Here is a 22,420-nt window from a genome sequence, read left to right on the forward strand (position 1 = left end):
TGGTCACATGGCCTTACACACCATGACTGACAGTTTCCTCCAGCATCACAGGACTGGAGCTCAGAAGATGCAGCCCCAAAGGAAGTGCAGGGGGTGTCCTAGACTACGGAAGTGTTGTTGATGGCCCCATCAATGCCAACACCTCCTCATTCAGCGAGATGGTAAAGGTTAATAAAAAGAGATTCTATATCTACCATCTCAGAGGAACTTTGCCAGTGGCCTTTTTCCTAGGGGCTTTCTAGGTGAGACCTTTCAAGCTTCGAAGGTTCCTCCTTCCCCTGCTTCTCCAGTCACCAGCTCTTGGCCACCCACAGCTGCAGAGTTCTTTCCAGTCCAACCTCCTAAATGACAGGCCATGTGGAACTCTGTACCAGCCCCAACCCTCCAGGACACAGCATGCCCCTTCCACTCACCTCCAAGGCTGTTGGGAGGATGCCATTCTTGTAAAGGGGACCCAGGGTGTGCAAAGATTTCAGCCATCTTGAGCTTCCTCGAAGGGCACATCTGTAAACCATTTGGTTAGAGCTGCCATGGTTTGGCACATTTGTAGTGGAAGCATCACTTCATCTGACCCGGGGACCCTAGGCAGAGGCCCATGGTAGGGATAGCAAGGGTCAGAGGTGGAGCAAGAAATGAGAGAAGGAGCAGAAAAGAATAAATAAGGTGGAAAACACACCCCAATGCAATGCATAGATTGGGCCTTTACTCAGGCAAGACAAACATCAGCGAAAGGGACGTTCTAATTTCCTTTCTCATCTTTTCATTCAGTATGAATTTATTGAGCATCTACTGTGTGCCATGTGCTGTCATGGAACCCAAGGATAGATGTCTGGGTTAGGAACTCACCACCAGTTCATGGAGACAGATCAAGTGACAACCCCGGATGGGGAAGGCCAATGAAGAAAACAAGAGAGGTGCGGGTAGGTGGCCATAAGAGGAGGGGCTTCCACTTCAGGGATCCAGGGAAAAGCTGGGATATGCGAGGGAGTATACCTTCCCAAAAACACATCCCTAATCCCTGCAGTTACCATGTGTGTGCATAATTTACCGTTTGTCCACGGTTACATGTGCCTGATCCCTTTGGGGTGACACTGGATTATGATGGGCTCAAGGGGAATGAAAAAGGACCAGTTGCAGAGCTGATAAAGGGGGAAAGTTGAGAACAGAATTCATATTTTTTTTAACAGTAAATATCATGTTTTGGGATTAATGGAGACTCTCATGAACAGTTTGTATAACTCATTGCCAAGTGGTCTTTATGGTACCGTAAACAATAGCTCTCTGTTGGTAGGAAAGCACCAATAAGAGTAAGAATAATAGCTCTGGTGAATTACATATGTCATTTAACTGTCTCCCCATGAGCCTTTGCAGGGCTTGCCCCCCATTGCATAGGCAAAGGAAGTGTCCTCCAATCTTCTGGCCCCATTACTGGTGACAGGCACAGAGTAGGCCCTTATAAATACATGTTGCAGAAATGAATGGATGATTTGGTAGATGTTTCTGCTAGAACACACTGCTGTAGCCATATGGGGGGGCATACGGTGTCAGCAGGGCTTACTGCCATAATATCAACCAGAAAAAGTCAGGTTTTGCTTCCCTAGATGAGCCTAAGGCCGGAACCAGACCTGTGTCTGTTAATGAGCCCACTGTTCTTCAGGCTCTGTATTTGTAGCCTGTGGTACCAACATGATCATAAATCTGATCTTCCTCACCTTTTTTTTTTTTTTAACCCCACCACAAGGCATGTGGGATGTTAGTTCCCTGACCAGGGATTAAACCCCCTCCCTTGCATTGGAAGCACAGAGACTTAACCACTGGGCCACCAAGGACATCCCAAAACCTGTTCTTCAAAGCAACAGTACCCCCCGTTCTCTACTTTTATCCTTTACCCATTTCAGAACAGAGAGGTTTATAGCCAACAGTGAGAAAAAAGGTAGAAAAAAAGAAGATGAAAAACAAAATTCTTGAACTCGAAACAGCGTAAATTGGTATAATCTATTTGTAGATGGCTTGTTCTTAAAATATGTATTGTCTCTGTGCCCACCATTTTGCTTCTAAGGTTCATGCTAAAGTGATGATCAGAAGCACTTTGAAACATGCTTAAGCAAAGATGTAGTCCTCAGAGCCTCTTAAAAAAGGGAAAATCTATGACATTCCAAGGTCCATTAAACATAAAGTGTCCGTAGGATAGATAGGCCATCATGCAAGCAACCGTCTTAAAATTGTGTTTTAGGAGAACATTTAGTGTTATGAGAAATCATTCCAATATGACATTGAGAGAAAAGAACAGAATGCAAACAACATGATCCCACATTTGCTAAGACATCATAGACAGAGCAGTGTACTCACCAGGCATGTGCATCCTCGAGTTTTACTTCCTGGGTTGAAATCCCACCTGTGACATCTACCAGTCATGTGACCTTGATAAGTTCATTTCTGGACATTGGCTTCCTGTTTTGTAAATTTGAGAGGAGGATAGGTCCTCCCTCACTTATCAGGAAAATGCAAATCAAATCACAGTAAAATCCCATCTCACATCCATTAGGATGGTCATTATGAAAAAACAAAAGATCTTAGAGGAAAACATAGGCAGAACACTCTATGACATAAATCAAAGTAAGATCCTTTTGGACCCACATCCAAGAATACTGGAAATAAAAACAAAAATGAACAAATGGGACCTAGAGAAACTTTAAAGCTTTTGTACAACAAAAGAAACCATGAACAAGACAAGAAGACAGCCCTCAGAATGGGAGAAATATTTGTCAATGAAGCAACTGACAAAGAATTAATCTCCAAAATATACAAGCAGCTTGCACAGTTCAATATTAAAAAAGCAAACAACCAAATTCAAAGATGTGCAGAAGACCTAAATAGACATTTCTCCAAAGAAGACATGCAGATGGCTAACAAACACATAAAAAATGCTCATTATCACTAATCATTAGAGAAATGCAAGTCAAAGCCACAGTGAGGTATCACCTCACACTGGTCAGAGCAGCCATCATCAAAAAAATCTAGAAACAATAAATGCTGGCAAGGATGTGGAGAAAAGGGAACCCTCTTGCACTGTTGGTGGGAATGTAAATTGGTACAGCCATAATGAAAAACTGTATGGAGTTTCCTTAGAAAACTAAAAATAGAACTACCATATGATCCAGGCATCCCACTACTGGGCCTATACCCTGAGAAAACCATAATCCCAAAAGATACATGTACCACAATGTTCATTGGTGCACTATTGTAAACAGACAGGAAATGGAAGCAACATAAAAACCCATCAGTAGATGAATGGATAAAGAAGATGTGGTACATATACAATGGGATATTACTCAGCCATAAAAAGGAATGAAGCTGAGTTATTTGTAGTTAGGTGGATGGACCTAGAGTCTGTTATACAGAGTGAAGAAACCTGAAAGAGAAAAACAAATACCGTATGCTAACGCATATATATGGAATCTAAAAACATGGTACTGATGAACCCAGTGAAAGGGCAAGTATAAAGATGCAGGTGCAGAGAATGGACTTGAGGACATGGTGGGGGTGGGCGAAAGGGAAGCCTGGATGAATGGAGAGAGTATCTTTAACATATATACACTACCAAATGTAAAATAGATAGCTAGTGGGAAGCTGCTGCATAACACAGGGAGGTGAAGTCTATGATTGGAGATGACTTAGAGAGGTGAGATAGGGAGGGTGGGAAGGAGTTGTGGGAGGGAGAGGATATGGGGATATATGAATAAATACAACTGATTCACTTTGTTGTACAGCAGAAACTGACACAACACTGTAAAGCAATTATACTAGAATAAAGAGTTTAAAAAATACAAAATACAAAAGGGAACAAGTGTTGATGAGGATGTGGAACCCTGTACACGGATGGTGGGGATGTAAAATGGTGTAGCCACTGGAGAACATAATGGAGATTCCTCAAAAAAGTTAAAAAGAGAATTCCTGTATGAATCAGCAATCTCACTTATGGGTATTTATTCCAGAAAATTAACATCATGATCTCAAAGGGATGTTTGCCCTGCTGAGGGAGGAGATAGATGGGCCCCTGGGCTGGACAGCTGGTATTTGTCATGTGGTGTCAAAATGAAGATTTGTTCTCACCCAGACACTCCAAGAGCAAAGCTAGGAGCAGAAGCTGAGCTCTGCTGAAGTAAAGAGATAAGATGCCCACTCCTAAGGTCAGGGGAAACTTCCCTGTCTGCCCATGCATAGGAAGTCTCCTTGGGGGTCAAACAGGGTGGGGGCACCACCCCATGACGAGTGTGGACATGCACCCATAGGGCTCTGCAGTGGGAGCCATCTTAGCAAACATTGTGGGCACACATTGGGGATGGTCCTAGCACTAGTCAGGTGTGAAAAAAGAAATAAGATACTTGGCCAAAGGTAAACAAAGACTCAGGAGGGCTGTTGTATATAAGTAAGTTAAATCACCTGTTTCCTGCACACCTTGTTCAAGATACCCACACTTCTCCCTGGGTGTGTATCTCTGTCTAGTTTCTGACTTACTGCTCTCCTCCTCAATAGAGAGGACACCCATACCCTTTGTCTCTGGGTGTGTATTTCTGACTTGTTTTGGTCTTAAATAAACTGCTTCTGTGTGTGCTCTCCCATACATTGTGCTGTGCCTCTAAAAATAAATTTTGTACCTGTTTATACAGTTTTTACCTCCTTCAGATATTCTTGCTTTCAAATGGGGGAAAGAACCAAGGCCACTTTCTTCTGACCTCTAGCCCCTATTGGTCTACTGGTTAGAATTCCCAATTTTTCATCTAGGATACCAAGGTTCAATTCCTGGGAAATAAATTAAGATCTCCCTTCAGAACCACTCATTGCTGTCAGTCTGAGATCACTGTCATGTACATTGCAGCATCATTCAAAATCGACAATATGGAGAAATAAATTATACCCATCAACATTTGAACAGATAAAGAAAATGTGGTAGAGACATACAATGGAATATTATTTGACATTCAAAAAGTATTAATTTATTTATTTGGCTTCACAGGGTGTAATTTGCAGAATGTAATTTGCAGAATGATGAATTTTTTGTTGCGGCATGCCAGAATGTTAATTATAGCATGTGAACTATTAATTATGGCATGTCAGATCTAGTTCCCTGACCAAGCATCAGACTCAGGCCCACTACATTGGGAGCCTGGAGTCTTGTCCACTGCACCACCAGGCACTTCTCAGTCTTGGCTTTTAATATATTTAATTTGTTTTAATCAATTTGATGTGATGCTAAAATCGTCCCATATTTGGCCTCTTCATGTAGATTTCTAAACTTTTTGTCTGGCCACCAGTGGTCTTTGAATGCTCTCAAATTTCTGGTCCTTCAAGATTCCTAGGCTTATCTTGTGCATTTCTTGGTCCAGCCCTGATATCAGCCATCTCTTCAAGAATCTCTGGATCCTCTGGTGGGAAATGGTATTTAGAGGCCACAAGCTAGGCCTCAGGATAGTCACTGTTATCCAGTTGCCATTACTTCTAGGCTTTTCAGCGCCTAAAACTACAGATTTTCTTTTCAAAAAGTGAAAATAAATGGTACAAAGTTAGACTTCTGATTCAAGTTATAAAACCAAAGGGTTTTACTTAAGCTTTTGGTTGTGTTTTTAAACCTCCTTTCTCCCTTCCAAGGAAAGTCTTCCTTCATAACGTTAGCATTGATTAGTTACTTGCTTTAACCTGTCACATACTTACAATACTTTCAACATAACAGTAGCAATATCACTAACTCTAAGGTGCTGGATATAGTTTCAGACTTCTTTGGCTTTATGTTTTTGGTTTTCTTTTAGAGGGAGGGTGTATTTCTTTGTTTCTCTTTTTTTGTCCTTAGAAGATATCCCACTCTGAATGTAGGTCAAAATTTGCATTTTAAAGCCACTTAAGTAACGTTTTGTTCTGTGAATCTATGTCACCAACTTGATAGATTTTAGGTTCATGGGTCTTAGTTCCTAATTTGGACAGATGTGTTTATTTCCATATTTTTGGATTCTGTAACACATTTACATGATTGTAAGTCAAACTATAAAGCATGAAAAATCTCACTTCTGTTTCTGCCCCTCCCCCATAAATTATACTTTTTATTACTTTTTGGTTTATTCTCCCACTCTTTCTTAAAGAAAATAGGCTTATATGTGTATGGAAAAGCAGCAAAGTATAAGCACTTTTCTGGTCCCTCTTTTTAAAAAAATAAACAGTATACCCTGAAGATCTCAGCCGTTCCACACCACCGCACATCCCCATTATACCCAATTGTTCAGATGTCCTATGCCTTATTCAACACTCCTTCATGAGTGGTCACTTCACATAAGTTTCTAATCTTTTCCTTTTGCAAACAATGTTCCAGTGAATAGATTCTGTATAGTTTTTTGTTTTTTTTATTTTTTATTTTTGTATTTTTGACAGTGTATCTTTGGTAGGGATCCCTATAAGTAGAATTGCTGAGCTAAATGGTATTTGTGTGTGTCATTTTCTAGGTTATGTCAAACCCCTCCACAGGGATTGAACCACCAAAACTGAAATTTTACAGCATGCCAAAATGAGTAGGAAAATGCAGGACCCCATCTATCACTTATCTTGTGACCAGGCCAGCCTCTTGTTGTTCTGCCCAAGGACAGGCCTGGATAGATATTTCCCAGAAAAACCTGGGCCCTGGAAACCTGGAAGGAGCCATAAAACTCCATTGTATTTACTCTGGCTGGAATCACAGTTTAACAGGTAGTCCATTCATCTCAGGCTGAGCAGAAGATTTGAGTGGTCTTTTCTGTGAATGTTGATTGATAAGAAGCTTAAAAAGAATTTATTTGTATGCTTGGTTTGGTAGACAAAATGGTTCAAGACACAGCTCCTAATGGGGAATTATATCAGAAGCTTAGTGATGAATGGAATAGTCATACATGGAATATTTCCTGCCATATCAAAAAAAAGGGATGTCACAGTCATCAAGGATTGCGGCCCTCACTGAAAAGAATACCTGCCATCAGACTGCAAGTCACTGCCTGTGGTGAGCCCTGAGGAAACTCAGGATGTGAAAATGCAGGCCCCAGATAGCTAAGGGGCATAGCAGAGGAATGATTTCAGTGAGCCCAAAGCTTGCATCTTCCCTTAGATAGAAAAGAACTAAGTTCCTTAACATGGGATATCTTGTCTTCTTTAATGGACGTTCCTGACTACCCGTCCTTTGTTGCAAAACCCCTATATATCCTGGCTCCTCCCATCACCTCCTTGGAGCAGTTTCTCAGAGCTATCTGAGATCCTGCCTCCAGGGCTGCAGTCCTCATTGGGCTCCAAATAAAACTTAACTCGCAACTGTCACATTATGCATACATTTTTTTAAGTCAACATTAGCAATTTGACATTATTAAATTCATTGGTTGATATGACCGGGTGATCTTTCTTTACAAATGGAAGGAAAATTAACATGGTTAGGATGCATTCAGTCTCTTACTCATTCAACCAACAGGAGTTCAACCCTCTTTCTGTCCATTCTCTATTCCCATCTCTGGATGAGAAATAAAAACCTGCACAGCCTGCAGGCTGAATCCAGCACACAAGTGTTTCAGTTTTGACTCACACTTATTTTGTGAAGAAAAAAAAGAATTATTTGCTCACATTTAAAATTGGGGGATATTACATAAATATCCAGATTTCTGACTTCTCTTGAATATTTGGCCAACCAGGCTGCTTTCCAGCATGGCAGCTGCTTTTAGAGCTAAGGAGAGGCTGCCTCCACTAATAGTGCTGAGGCTTCCTGCACCGTGTCCATGATACCCCTCCAGCCCTTCTATTTATTTCTCTTGCTGCCTAGGCAATGAGTTTATGAGGACTGCTCTAGACTGCTAGCTCCCTAAAGATAAGGACCACCTGGGTCTTACTCGACTTTAACTCTCCAGCATCTAACCCAGATCCCTGCACACAGGGTGCTCTGTGTATGTTTGTTGGATGATATGAGTTATTTTAGGGATGCATGCATCACATTTCTTCCCATAGTGAAATTCTACAATCTAACACTACCGTACCCTGATTTTTGATGCAGATTGGCATCATAAGTGCCCCTAGTCTGTGCCATCTGTCCCACTACCTAAAGCCATTCACTTGTATGTCCGTGGGCTGCCCCTCATGTCTACACTTTGCCATTTGACCTCTATTCCTCCTTAGAATCTCCTCTTCAACTGAGGACTGCAACGCACATGTCATTAAGTTGTTTGGAAGACCACATGAGTTCACAAATCTCAAGCATGGCCCCTAGCATTTACTTTTATCATGTTAGTAACAGTGTTTTGTATTCAAGTTAGCAAGAGTCTCCTCCCTTTTAGTTAGTCTGTGGGGTTCCGCTTTGGTTTTGTAGTCAAGCCCCAAGGAAGACATTATAGTAGAAATCTGAATATATCAGAGAATTTTGAAAGTCCACTCCCCGCAGACATTGATAGAGGTAAAAATTTTAATGAGAGGTTCATAATTCTTATCTGATCCATTATTGGCTAAAGGGAACAATTACGGCTGGTCAGAGCATATATAACTAGGAGCTCTTGGTCACCTTGGAATGCTCTGAACTCACTCTTTCTTGAGTACTTGGTTCCAGGTTAGAAGCATGAAGTGGCTTGGGATCCTTGGGCTGGTGGCCCTCTCAGAGTGCCTAGTCATGTAAGTATGGGGACTGTAAGTGGCATCATCTTTGTTTCTGGGGTTTTTCTTTTCCCCTTATTTTCCCACCCATCAGGGTTAGAAGGAAATATGATCATTCCTGGACAGGTTGAAACTTCAGCTCACTGTTGATAATTTGTAACTTCCCTTGGAAGCAAGAGTTTTGGGGTCGGTATGCAGGGTTACATAGCTCTGGGGGTGCCAGTCACATCATGACCTATGTGAAAATGGCACTCCTTGGAATGGTTCAGTTCACAACCTCTGCAACTGTAAGTGAGGTCGCGTGGAACAGCCTTTCTCCTGTATTTGCTTCTGCATTTTTTTCTATGCTCTTCTTCATTTCAGTGTGAATATATGTCTCTTCATCTGTTTATCTCTCTCTTTTATGTCTTCCATCATATCGGATGTCTCTGCATGTAGAACTCTCTGAGTTTTTGTTTCTTTGTTTGTTCATTTGTTTTCCATTTTGACTCTTCCTTGCTTCTCTAGCCTCTTACTTTCTCTAATTTATTCCACATCTCCTGGCTTTCTCTCTTTTCACTCTCTTCTGCTTGAGCCCTGGAGAAACAACAGGAAGGCTACTTTTAGGCTGTTTTACCTCTAACAAGCAGTGTGACCACAGCTAAGTCATAAACTCCCTGCATTTCAAATTCCCCCCAGTGAAAACAAGATAATGATCCACCTTCTACATACTTCCCATAGCTTCTTTGAAAAAGGCACAGTGGGATGACCATAGCGATGGGAATTTCTGTCATTGTTGAGACTTCATACATATCAGGTACATTATAGTCATCATCTCACTTAACACCCACCACATTCTACATGGGGAATGGGGTTATTACATTCCACCTTTTTAATGATGAGGACACTGAGACTTCAAAGGGTCATACAATTTACTCAAGATTACACAATAGAAGCAGCATGCCAATGGAGGTCGTTGCCCACATCTTTGCATGGCATCCTGATAATAACGTGACACTCAAAAAAATTATGGAATGTTACACAGTGTCATTACAATGTAAGGTATGACAGTCATACAATAACACAGACAGCTGAATGCTGCCCCTTCTTTGTTTCCTTTTCCCAATGTTCGGTCAAAGAATCCCTCTAACAAAGATCAAGACCATGCGAGAAACCCTCAGAGAAGAAAACCTGCTGACACATTTCCCAGAGGAGGACACTGATGACACATCCCACAATGCCAGTGATGACTCGAATAATTCTCTTCAACCTCTGAAGAACTACTTGAATGTGAGTGTGTTGGGAGAATTGCCCTCCACAGCTCACCCTGGTGCTCTGGCCTAGCACAGGTTTCACCTGGAGGTGCCAGGTTGAATATTGCGGTGGGGCTCCTGCAGGAAACAGAAACACAGGAGAACAGAGACCCCATTCCCAGAGGCGAAGGCACTCTCATCTTCATCCCTTGGTCTGTGGTGACTGTGACCAGCAATGACGAGGGGGCAGGAACACACGTTACATGCCATAGATATGTTTTTAGGCTGAGGGAGCTTGTTCTTTCTGAACTAGGTGAGCCACAGTGATACAGATGAAGGCGAGCCATGTCTGATAAAAAGATAAAGCCAACTGCACATCAAGTTTGAAACCACAGGCAGAGGAAGATCAGCTTCCACAGGCCCAATGACACCAGAAAAAAGTTACTGAGCCCTATGGCCTGTGACTCTCTAATACTGTTACAGCCTTTAAAAAATGTCTCTTCTCTCCTTCAAGAGTGCATAGGACAGCCTGAGTGACAGGCAAAGAGTAAATACATGTCTAGTAAAAGGGCCAATGGCATATTGTTGATAGTAGCATGGTCTGATTTTAGAGGAAGTGGCCTTGGGTAACCTAGGAGGGCCACATGGAGAAGGAAACACTCAGGCTGGGCCTTGAATGGGAGACTGGAGAGCTTGTCAATTGAAGGCCCCAGGACTTCCCTGGAGGTCCTGTGGTTAAGACTCTGTGCTGATGCTGCACTGACCTGGGTTCAATCCCTGGTCAGTGAACCGAGATTGCAAATGAACCAAAAGTAAATGAATAAATGAAAGCATCACTCTCAGCAGAGGCTGTGAGGTGTGGCATTTAGAAAGTGATTTCAGGAGACATGGGACAACTCAAGAAGGCAACACTCTGGGAATCAATGGTGGCCAGGGCAAGCAGGCTTGCCCTAACCATTCATCCCTACTCCCTGTAGCTGTGCTATGTTGGCAACATCACCATTGGAACACCCCCTCAGGAGTTCAGGATCATCTTTGACACCAGCTCATCTTTCATGTGGGTGCCCTCCATCAAGTGCTCCAGTCCCTCCTGCCGTGAGTACCTGCCCCACCCCCCACCACCGCCCATCTTATACTCCCCTCCCACCCATTATTCCTTCCTTGACACCTGTGGGACACTCATCACTTGTGTCTGCAGGTACACACAATCTCTTCAACCCTCTGTTGTCCACCACCTTTCGGCTCTCAAGTCAGGCTTTCAACCTAAAATACGGCGCTTGGAGCATTGAAGGAATTCTTGCCTATGACACCGTTCGGGTAACAAGGGCTGGTGCAGCTTCTGGAAACCAGAAGCTGAGTCAGGGCTGGACCTGGGAGAAACTGCTGGTTACAAAACAGATGCAAGACCAACAGAGAATGCCCATCTTTCCCAACTTCCCCTAGTGGCAGGCTGCTCTGCTCACAGGGCATGTCCCTGAGGATACAGCACTCCTGCTGACACATAGACTCCCAAATGACTAAGCCAGAGCATGGTTTGTGGTGTGGATTTGCAGCTTCTTTGCTCATTAAGAGCTCAAGGTTCATTTTGCTGGGAGCAGGGAGAGAGGGGAATAAGCACCCACTTTTCTACTCTCAAACTGTGCCGAGCACCTTTATTTATTTATTTATTTTTTAAAATTTATTTATTTTTTTTTGGGGGGGTACACCAAGTTCAATCATCTGTTTTTATACACATATCCCCATATTCACTCCCTCCCTAGGCACCTTTATGGTAATAACATGTTTAATCCTGCAACAACTCCACACAGCAAGTACTATGATTAGCTCTTTTATAGAGAAGAGGGAACTGAGGTGTACAGAGCCAAGGCCTTGGAAATGTCCGTCATTTAGTAAGCGGTGGAGCTGGACTGGTCAGTCAGTATTTATGCAAGTGTGAGGTATTTGGTGGAGGGTAAAATTGATGTTGGTCTCCCGGGCTTAGCTGAAGGCTTCAGGCATGTGGGCAGGGAAAACAGGGGCCACAGATGTGGGAGGGGCTGTATATATGGGTTTTCACTGTAGGGGACCTTTGAGAGTTCAATAATATCTATGTCCTGCCTCCCATAAGTGCCTGAGTACTCTCTCCCTCGCTCTCTAAAATACACACACACACACAAACATTCTCCTAGATAGAATTTTCATAAGAACCCTGGCACCAGCACTGCATAAAGGACTTTTGTCTTCCTGGGCAGATGCAGGATCCACAAGACATTGTGTTGAATTTGGTCCATTTCTGTCATCTGATCATAGTGATGCCAAAGAGAAGACTACCCTGCTCTCTACTCATTTTATCCTCACGTGCAAACCATTTGGTCCTGTCCTGAGTCTATGTTTCCCTACTTGTATAGAAGACATGAGGCCATTTAGACTCCCTTCAGATGGTATCTGCAGGAGGAGTAGGTGTTGGTTAAAATCCATAGCCCTGCACAAATGGACCCCAAGTTCCTGCCCCAGCTTGGTCTATCCATCGGAAGCCCACCCAGAGCACAGCTAGCCCTCATGTTTTCTCTGCAATGCTAATGGCATCTGCACCCTAGCCCAATCCCAGCCCCACTTCGCATACTTTTATGTATAACACTCTCCTCTCCTACAGATCATGAACCTTGTCGACCTGGGCCAGAAATTTGGGCTGAGCGTGAACCAGAGTGGGTTGGATCATGCAATCTTTGATGGTGCCCTGGGCCTGGGCTTCCCCAGCCTCGCTTCCAAATGGATCACTCCTGTTTTCGACAACCTGAAGACACAAGGCATTATTTCTCAGCCTGTCTTTGCCTTCTACTTGAGCATGTACGTCTGAGCTGGACAGGCCCTCTCTCTAAATCAGCTGTAAAAAGCTTTTAGATGAATGAAAATTTATAGACCTCCTGATTCAGAATTTTCCTGAGAAACTGTTTAGCGCAGAATACAACAGCCCCAGGGCCACCTCGGCCCCCACCACTGGTTTCTCTAAACTATGTGTTTTTGGAACATAGCCATGCTCATGGGCTGAAGGACAGCTGCCTGGTCCAGTGAGGTTAAGAGAAGAGGGAGAGCAATGGAAGCTGTCAGGCTGCAGGCTGGAGGAAAAGGCAGTAGGATTTGCTGATGGACTTGACATGGAAGGAGGGAGAGGAATGGCGGGGATATTTTCTTCCTCACTAGCACTCTACCAGCAGCACAGGACCAGCTACACAATTGACAGGAGCCAGTGCAAAATGAAAATGTGGGACCTCCTGTTCCAAAAGTATTAGAAATTTCATGACAGGGATAGCACAGTTGCAGGACCCTGGTCAGTGCGGAGCCCAATGGATGGCAATGGTCACAAGCTCATGAAGCCAAGCCTGGGTGAGCCTGAATCCATGCACTGAGTGTCTTTAGGCCTTGGCTTTTCTGAAAAATGAGAAGCTACACAAAGGGGAATTCAGACCTCTCGTGTTAGATGTCCTTTGAGGGTATCTCTGAGCACTTTGTTTGCTGGAGGGGACCAGGCCCTCTTCACAAGGGTGGGTGGTCGGAGCAGGGCTAGGCTTCACAGCCTCAAACCTCTTCTGTGCCATGCATTAGTCGGTGACTGACCTTACTCAGGTACTCAATCACTCTGTGCTTCAGTTTCCACATCTGTAAAATGGGGACCATAATAGTGCCTATGATAAGTGGATAAACACAGCCCTCAGACTGTGAGTGGTGTTATTTTCTGACAAGGATCCCTCCCTCATCCTTCTCTCCTCAGCAGGAAGGAGAATGGCAGCGTGGTGATGTTTGGCGGGGTGGACCATAGCTACCACAAAGGGCAGCTCAAGTGGATACCAGTGTCCCGAAACCACTACTGGCAGATAAATATGAACCGGTAAGCCTGTCCCACTGAGGGCCACCCTGAGTAATTCTCACACACAAGCACATGCACACATGCAGACACACACAAATGCATGATCAGACACACAGTCACACACAGACACATACACTAAAACCACAAAGGCACACATGTAAACACACACAGTGACACATATAAACACACATTGCCACACATGGAAACATGTGCAAGAACACAGATACGTACACAAACACACACAGACACACGTAGAGACACACATCCAAACAAACACATAAACACACAGATAGGCACACCACCCACGGGCTCATAATCACCCCTGGCCTCCTGACTAGGGCCTTGACCAGGGTCCTGAACAGGGTTCTGAGAGGTGTGTGCAGCCTGGGGAGGGCTGCACCCAGTGGGCTGTGAGGCACATGGCAGGCTTTGAAGACCTTAAAGTACAGTGAAAAGAGGATCAGGGAGAATTTCGCCAACCTGAACAGGGTTGAGGTAAGATGATCACCTGTCCAGGGCTCCCCAGGACCAAGGGAGTTCTTAGTACACAAAACTGCTATTTAAAAACAGGGGAAGTCCTAGACAAACTGGGGGAAATAGTCTCCTTAGGGAGAAGCTTACCAGCAGTGGAGAGGGGTTGGCTGCATTCTTGATACTGAAAGCAACTCATACAAAGAGCCACTCCCCTACCCATTGCCATCCACCTCCACAACCTGGGAACACAGAGGGGCAGAGGCTGGACAGAGAGAATCAGGAAGCTGGGGTCCAAGAGTGGCCTGAGAACAAGGGGGAATAGCTGATGGGATTCTGTGTGATACCCTCAGATATAAACTTTTGGGTCCTTTGGAGGCCCACTGGGCTACCTTGGGCATCGTCTGGGAAGGGGCCTCAATGTCTGAACTGGGTAGAGTGCCACGTTGGGAGACAACCTCTCCAAGGGCAGCCTGTGTCTCCCTCCCCACCACTCTGAGCATCTGCTGCCCCAGAGAACCTCATCTTCACTGTGTCAGTTGACCCATTGCTGGTCAGACACAAGACACAGGGCTCTGGTTTTTCCTCATGCATTTTCACACTCACTGTCTTATTCATTCATTCATTCATGTATTCAGTCAGCAAAGATATATTGTGATCCACTGTGTGCTGGGCACTTGAGGGAGGCACTGAGGATACAACTTGTCCTTAGATCTACTGAGGGAGATGAACATGAAACTAGTCACACAGATAATGAATTACCACTTCAGTTTTTGTTACAAATAAAGAAGTGTCTTCAGAGAGAGTGACCAAGACAGGAGCCTGATCTAGTCTGGGCAGAAGATTTCCTGATAAAGAGACATTTAAGCTAGAAACTGGAAGATGAGGAGAAATTATGTACACAAAGGGAATCGGGGTCTTCCAGGAAGGGCAACCATCACATGCCAAAGAGCCTGGTGCATTCAAAAACTCAAAGGAAGTCAGAGACGTTTATGTGGCCAGAGCAAAGGTAAACAGAGTCAAACCATGAGCTGAAGGGCTGTTCTGGAGACAGTCAGGGAGCATGGCTGTTGTGGAAGAGACTTCAGTGTGATCATGGTGCCCATTTTGTCCCAATGCCTCTCAGCATCACCATGAACGGAGTGGTTGTTGGTTGTTACCGTGGATGCCAGGCTGTTCTGAATACCGGGAGTACCTTGCTGGCTGGCCCAACTAGACTGGTCACTGCCATCCAGAAGCTCATCAATGCCACACCTTTCGGTGAACAGGTGAAGGAACATGCCACAGGGTCACCCCGGGGCTCTCTACACACCAGGGATCATCTGGGCCAACCTCTCCCCTCTTCCTCTAACAGTACCTGGTTCCATGTAGCAACATCCAGAGCCTGCCCACTATCATCTTCACTATCAATGGCAATGACTACCCAGTGCCCGCTGAAGCCTACATCTTGAAGGTGAGGGGCCAACTTTGGAGGCTGGTTCTCAAATCTGGGACTTGCAGGAACCCTTGGGCTTCGATGGGAGGAGGGCACCCTTTGCAGTCCAAGCCACAGCACTGCAGATGGTGCTGAGTCCAGGTGGCTGTGCCAGCGCCTCCCCCCAAAACCAACCACTTGTTAGTAAAGGGCAGTCTGGGACATCCATCATCCTGGAATAAATGGAGACACCACCCCATGCCAGCATGGTGTGAGGCACAAGGAGAGGGGAACACTAAGGGCCTTTGCCTTCAAAGAGCTTCAGTTCCACCAGAGCCCTCAGATGGATGAACATGGAAAGTCAGCTCTAGCCATCCCTGAAATAGACCAGGTGACCAGTGGCGTTGTCTGAGGACAGTCTCCGTGTGTTGTTGCACCATCATCAGTAACATTCTCCCTTCCCATCTCGAAAGAGTCCTGCTGGGATGATAAATTACCTGGTGGTCCTAATCCTCAGTTACAACTTCCACTTGCTAAGCCTTAGTTTCCTCTCTGTGAGCTGGGCTACCAGGCCCCTCTGTGGGGAGGTTGGATGCTCACCTGAATACGAGGTGTACAGTGACTGAACAGCCCAGGAACAAGATTGAGGCTAAACTCAGTTCCCTATAGGAATTTAGAGGAGGCTGACGGGCTCAAAGAAGGCTTTGAGGAAGACAGGCAAGTTCAGTAATATGAAACCCCAGCCTCATGGAGGCATGAGCAGACTTGCTTGTTTTGAAGTAAATCTGCACTGGACACCATGAAAATAGCACTTCTGGGGGCTGTGCCATGTGGTTCCAGGACAAAATTAGGGGTTGATGAGGGCTACCGACAAGGGGAGCCCCATGGTAAGTCACTCAGGTCAGCCTAGAATGGTGAGAGAGGGTGCGTGTGGGACCAGGAAGTTTTCCTAGAAGGACTGAGCACAGCCTTGAGAATAGGTTTGGAGGAAGAGAGTGAAGAAAAGGCATTCTCTGTAGAGAAACAGTGAGCAAGGTTCAGAAGGAAATAACAGGGGAACTGAGCAAGGTTCAGAAGGAAATAACAGGGGAATTATGGGCCAATCTTGTCTTTTTTTCTTTTGATTGTAATGGAATTTACTTGATTTACAATGTTGTATTAATATCTGCTGTACAGTCAAGAGACTCATTTGTGTGTATGTGTGTATATATATATATATATATATGCACACACACACATAAACTTTTTCCTATTCTTTTCCATTAAGGTTTATCACAGGATATTGAACACTGTGCTTTACAGTAGGACCTTGTTTTTTATTCACACTCTCTCTGTAGTAGTATGCATATAATAATCCAAGACACCAAACCTTCCCCTTCCGACCCTCCTACCTCAGGGTAACCACATGTCCTGGCTCTTCTTGTTTTTGGAAGGACACTCCACTTCTGCAGCTGCTAAGAGAGTAATTTGTTACTTATTAAAGGAGGGAAATAAAACTGAGAAGCCACCAGCTCTGCAAGCTGTGGGGGGTGGTAGGTAAGGGATGAGGCTGACTGGGGTGTTTTTCTGTCTCCCCCAGGGTCCTCACAGCACCTGTGTCAGTTGTTTTCAAGGCGGCACAGAGAACTGGAAGCGTTCGGAGACCTGGGTCCTTGGTTCTGCCTTCTTGAGGCTATATTTCTCAGTTTATGATCGGGGAAACAACAGGGTTGGCCTGGCTCCTGCAGTGTAAATCCTGGGGCTGCTTCAGGAATTGATCAGGCCCACTCCAAGCACACTCACTAACACGTCGGGCACTCCCACCCACGGATGATGGTGGACTGTATTTGGTGCATTGCAAAGCCCTATTCTCAGTAAAGAATAAGGTTTTCATTCCCAATGGTGCTAATGTGAATGGGTATCTCTGTTTGTGTTGGGGAGGTATTTCCTAATCCACAGGATCTAGAACCTCATCTGAACCACAAATGATAGGAGCCCAACTCCAACTGGCTTCAAGGAAAGAGGAGACTTACTGGAAGGATAGTGGGGTCCCAGGACACAGGAACCAGAGCAGATGAACACATCTCAGGGAATGGACCCAAGAAATCAGAAGTCATCCACTCACTCTTTCTCTCCCTAACACTTTTCCTTCTATCATTGTTGATTCTATTAGCCTGACAGCTTCCTTCCCTCAGGCTTCTACACGTATAAACCGATAAGGAAAGAAGGTCATAAAACATCAGGATACCAGGGAGAGCTCTGATTGGTTCACCTCAGATAATGTGTCCACATCTGGATCATCCATCCTGGCAGACACATGAGGTACTATGAGTGGCTTTACTTGGTCACATTGCCTTATCCCACATGATTGACGGTTTCTTCAAAAACACGTGACTGAAGCAGGGAAGAGGCAACCCCAAATGAAGTGGCAGGGCAGTGCTCTAGACCATGGAAGAGTTGGCAACAGCTCCAGAAACTCTACCACCTCCTCATTCAGAGGGATGGGAAGGGGTAATAAAAGTAGATTCTATTCTTCCCATCTCAGAGGAACTCTGGCAGTGGTCTTCTGCTTCAGGGGGTTCTGGGTGAGGTCCTTCAAGCTGAGATTGTTCCCCTTGGTGCCCTTACCCTGGCCAACAGCTCTCTGCCACCCATACAGTAGGTGTACTTTCTAGCCCCAGTTGCCAAGTGACGGCCAGTGTGGAAACTTAGCCAGCCCAACCCCTCCACGGTGACGTGTGTTGGTTCCTTTGGATTGGCACTGGATAATGATTGCCTTGGTGGGAGTGAAAGAGGACTAGTTACGGAACTGAAAAATGGGAAAACATGAGAGCAGAACCAGTATTTTTTTTTTTTAATAGCAAACATCAAGTTCTGGGCTTAATGGAGATTTAATGGAACAGTGTATCAAACTCATTTTCCAAGTGGTCTTCGTGGAAACATAAACAATTTATGTTTGTTTTGAGAAACCACCAATAAGAATAATAATGATAGCTCAGGCTACTTGTATATGTCATTTCCCTGTGTCTCCATGACCCCATGCAGGTTATGACCCCCATTGTACAGATGAAGGAAGTCTTCTCAAAACTTCTGGTCCCTCTACTGGTGACAGGCCCATAGTAGGCCATCAATAAATACATGTTGAATAAATTAATGGGTGAATGTTTAGATGCTTTGACTAGAACACAGTGCTGCATCCATGTTGGGAGATATTTGGTATCAGCAGGGCTTACTGCTATAATATCAACCAGAAAAACTCAGCATTTGCTTCCCTAGATGAGCCTAAGGCCAGGGTTAGAGCTGTGTCTGTTAATGAGCCCAATGTTATTCAGGCTACATATTTGTAGCCTGTGCTATCAACATGAGGATGAATTCTGATATTATTATTATTGTTATTATTATTATTATTAGTGTTAGTATTAGTATTTTGCTCCACAGCATATCATGTGGGATTTTAGTTCCCTGATAGGCATCCAATGCATGTCCCATGCATTTAAAGCATAGAGTCTTAAACATTGGACCACCAGTGAAGTCCCAATCTCTGATCTTGAAAGCCATAATCTTGCCCCACTTTCCACTTTTATTCTTTACCCACTACAGACCACAGAGATATATAGCCACTGAAAGGAAGAAATGCAGAAAAATTAGGAAAAAAATATAGAACTTAAACACTTCTAGTAAGAGTATAAATTGGCACAATCTTTTTTTGGAGTTGATTTCTTCTTAAAGTATATATGGTCTTGTCCCAGCTATTTTTCTTCTAAAGTTTATGCTAAACTGATAATCAGAAACATCCAAAAACCTCCATTAGCAAGGGCGTAGTCCTCACAATCTCTTACAAAAGGGAAATCTGGGACATCCCAAGACCCATTGAACATAAAGTGACCATAGCACAGATAGGCTGTTATGCAATCAAGTACTATAAAATTGTGTTTTAAGAGAATATTTAGTATGATGAGAAATCGGTCCAATAAGACACTGTGGGAAAAGAACAGAATACTTTTTTATTGCATGATCCCAGGTTTGCTAAGCACATGGAAGACAGTGCAGCACACTCACCAGGCACGTACATCCTAGAGCTTTTCTGCCTGGGTTCACATCCCACCTCTGATGCCTACAAGTCATATGACCTTCACAATTTCATTTTTGGACAGTGATTTCCTATTCTGTAAATTTGGGAGAAGAATAGTTCTTTTTTCACTTATCATCAAGAAAATGCAAATCAAATGACTATAAGATACCATCTCATATCCATTAGCATGGTCATTATCAAAAAACAAAATATAACAAGTGTTGACGAGGATGTGGAGACCTGTACACTGTTGGTGGGGATGTAAAATGGTGTAGCCACTGGAGAACATGATGGACATTCCTCAGAAATGTCAAAAAGAGAATCCTTATTTGATCCAGCAATCCAGCTTCTGGGTATTTATTCTAAAAATTGAAATTGTGTTTTCAAATGCTATTTGTCCTGTCATGTATATTGCAGCATCATTCACAATGGCCAAGATGTGGAAACAATGTAGATCCATCAACAGCTAAATGGATAAAGAAAATGTGGTAGAGACATACAACGGAATATCATTAGGACATTTAAAGAAATTATTCATTTATCTGGTTATGCCATCACTTATTTGCAACATGTGTAATATTCTGATGCATCATGCAGGATCTTTAGTTGTGGCATGTGAACTATTAGTTGTGGTATGTGGGATCTAGTTGCCTGACCAGGCATCGAACAGAGACTCCTGCATTGGGAGGGCAGAGTCTTCTCCAGTGTGCCACCAGGGACGTCTCAGTCATGCCTGTTTGTATATTTAATTTGTTTCAGTTGATTTGATGTGATGCTAAAATTGAACGCTTGCACCTCAGAATGGGATTTGAACATTGGTGGCCAAGACCCAAACCCCATCAAAACCCTAACTGAGATATGAACTCACATGATTTGAACTCAACCCCAGCCAAAACTCAGAATGGGGCTCGAACTCATGCAGTCAGGACTCAAATCCAGCCAAAACACTGATAGGGACTTGAACCCATGCTGCCAAGCCTGAAACCCAGCCAAAACCCAAAGTCTTCCAACTGAGATCACACACCTCGTTTCAGTACTTAAAGAAACTCAGGTTCTTGATGTCTCATTGCAGAAAAAATTCAGTGAGAGACACACTAATAGGTAAAAAGTGAATTTACTTAGAGAGAAACACACTCCACAGACAGACTCTGGGCCATCTCAGAAGGTGAGAAATGTACAAGTTTATGTTTGTCAGTTTTGATAGGGGTGAGTAATTTCATAGGCTAATAATTGGGAAGTGTATTTCAGCTATTTCAGGAAGGGGAGGAGATTTCCTGGAAATGGGGCACTGCTCACTTTTTGATCCTTATGGTTTTATCATGAGGCTCAAGGGCTAGTGGAAGTTGAGTTGCCCACCATCTTGTACCCGTTTGGTTCTACTCAGTTTACATCATGTCCTTGCACTATGTCATTCTTTCAAAGATTGTGCCCTCTCCCTATCCCTCCTGTTTCATTCCCCTGTAAGAGATTTTACACACATATTCTTATGGGAAGCAGAAGGGCTATGGTCCATATTTTGTAACCATCTAAAGGCTAAGTAGGGGGCAACTCTGTTTGTCAGGGAGTAAAAAATCTCTGGATGCCTGATCTTGCAGCCCCTGAGGTAGGAAACTTACTTGTATTGAGTCAGTTTAGGCTGGAATCAGCCCATAGCCATTGTATTGGTTTGGAAGTGCTCTAATTGCTTCCATAGTTTTTCTAAGAAACTCCTTGATGAAGAAGCACTTTTTGTAACCGTTTAGAGTACAAAAAAATTATGAAAAAATAGTAGGCTTAAAAGACATGGTTAAACATCTCATTACAGTATAATCAGTAAACTTGGTTACAAGAACTGAATTATGAATAGTTGCATTTTTCTTAATATACCAAATAATCCTAGTTAATTATTTCTCTTTAAGAGACCTGACAGGCCTCATTTCTGGTTCAAGATAGTGGAGTAGAAAGACATGTTCTCACTGCCTGTTGCAAGAGCACTGGAATCACAAGTAATTGCTGAACAATCATCCACAGGAAGACACTGGAACTTACCAAGAAATACACCCCACAAACAGGGACAAAAGAGAAACCACAGTGTGACAGTGGGAGGGGCACTATTGCGATAAAATCAAATCCCATAACCACTGTTTTTTTGACTTACAAACTTGAGAACAGTTGTACCACAGGTGTCCAAAAACTGAAATGAAGGTTCTGAGCTCTGCATCAGGCTTCCCAACCTGGGAATCTGGCAAGAGGAGGAGGAATCCCCAGAGAATAAGACTTTGAAGGACAGCAGGATTTGATGCAGGACATCCACATGACTGGGGTAAATAGAGACTCCACTCTTGGTGGACACACAAAAAGTAGTGGGCACAGGAGCATCCAAGGGGAAGGAGCAGTGACTCTATAGGAAAATTAACCAGACCTACCTGCTTGTGTCGGAATGTCACCTGCAGAGGTGTGGGCAGTTGTGGCTCTCTGCAGGTATAAGGATGCTGGTGGTGGGGGTTCTGGGAAGATTTCATAGGTGTGGGCCCTCCTGGACTGCCAGTAGCCCCACCAAAGGGCCTGTGATTGCCAGTGCTGTCCTGCCTCAGGAAAACAACCTCCATGGTGGGAACTCAACCCCACCCATTAGAAGGCAAGTGGATTAAAGTTTTACTGAGCTCTGCCGAGCAAAGCAACACCCAGCCCAACCCATCACCAGTTGCCCCCATCAGGAAGTGTGCACAAGCCTGTCAGACAGCATCATGTGCAAGAAGGCAGAGAGCAGTATCAAGAAGAAGTATAAT

General features: G+C 44.1%; 1 protein-coding gene across 1 annotated transcript; it reads left to right on the forward strand.

Annotated features, from left to right (window-relative positions):
- The first annotated feature begins 8,587 nt into the window (after positions 1 to 8,587).
- Positions 8,588 to 17,333, forward strand: LOC130849009 (pregnancy-associated glycoprotein 2-like). The gene is made up of 9 exons (XM_057727534.1): positions 8,588 to 8,658; positions 9,759 to 9,909; positions 10,850 to 10,967; positions 11,071 to 11,189; positions 12,505 to 12,698; positions 13,621 to 13,737; positions 15,314 to 15,455; positions 15,542 to 15,640; positions 17,181 to 17,333. The coding sequence occupies exons 1-9, from the start codon at positions 8,606 to 8,608 to the stop codon at positions 17,331 to 17,333; spliced, it is 1,146 nt and encodes a 381-aa protein (XP_057583517.1). The 5' UTR covers positions 8,588 to 8,605.
- Positions 17,334 to 22,420: the final 5,087 nt, after the last annotated feature.

The sequence above is a fragment of the Hippopotamus amphibius genome, chromosome 3 (assembly GCF_030028045.1).
Source record: "Hippopotamus amphibius kiboko isolate mHipAmp2 chromosome 3, mHipAmp2.hap2, whole genome shotgun sequence".
Taxonomy (NCBI): domain Eukaryota; kingdom Metazoa; phylum Chordata; class Mammalia; order Artiodactyla; family Hippopotamidae; genus Hippopotamus; species Hippopotamus amphibius.

Excerpts from the sequence above, each read along its gene's own strand:
- LOC130849009 (XM_057727534.1), top strand. The coding sequence starts at position 8,606 with ATGAAGTGGCTTGGGATCCTTGGGCTGGTGGCCCTCTCAGAGTGCCTA. Across the intron at positions 10,968-11,070 it reads GTGCTCCAGTCCCTCCTGCC|GTACACACAATCTCTTCAAC; the intron begins GTGAGTACCTGC and ends TTGTGTCTGCAG. Across the intron at positions 11,190-12,504 it reads TTGCCTATGACACCGTTCGG|ATCATGAACCTTGTCGACCT; the intron begins GTAACAAGGGCT and ends CCTCTCCTACAG.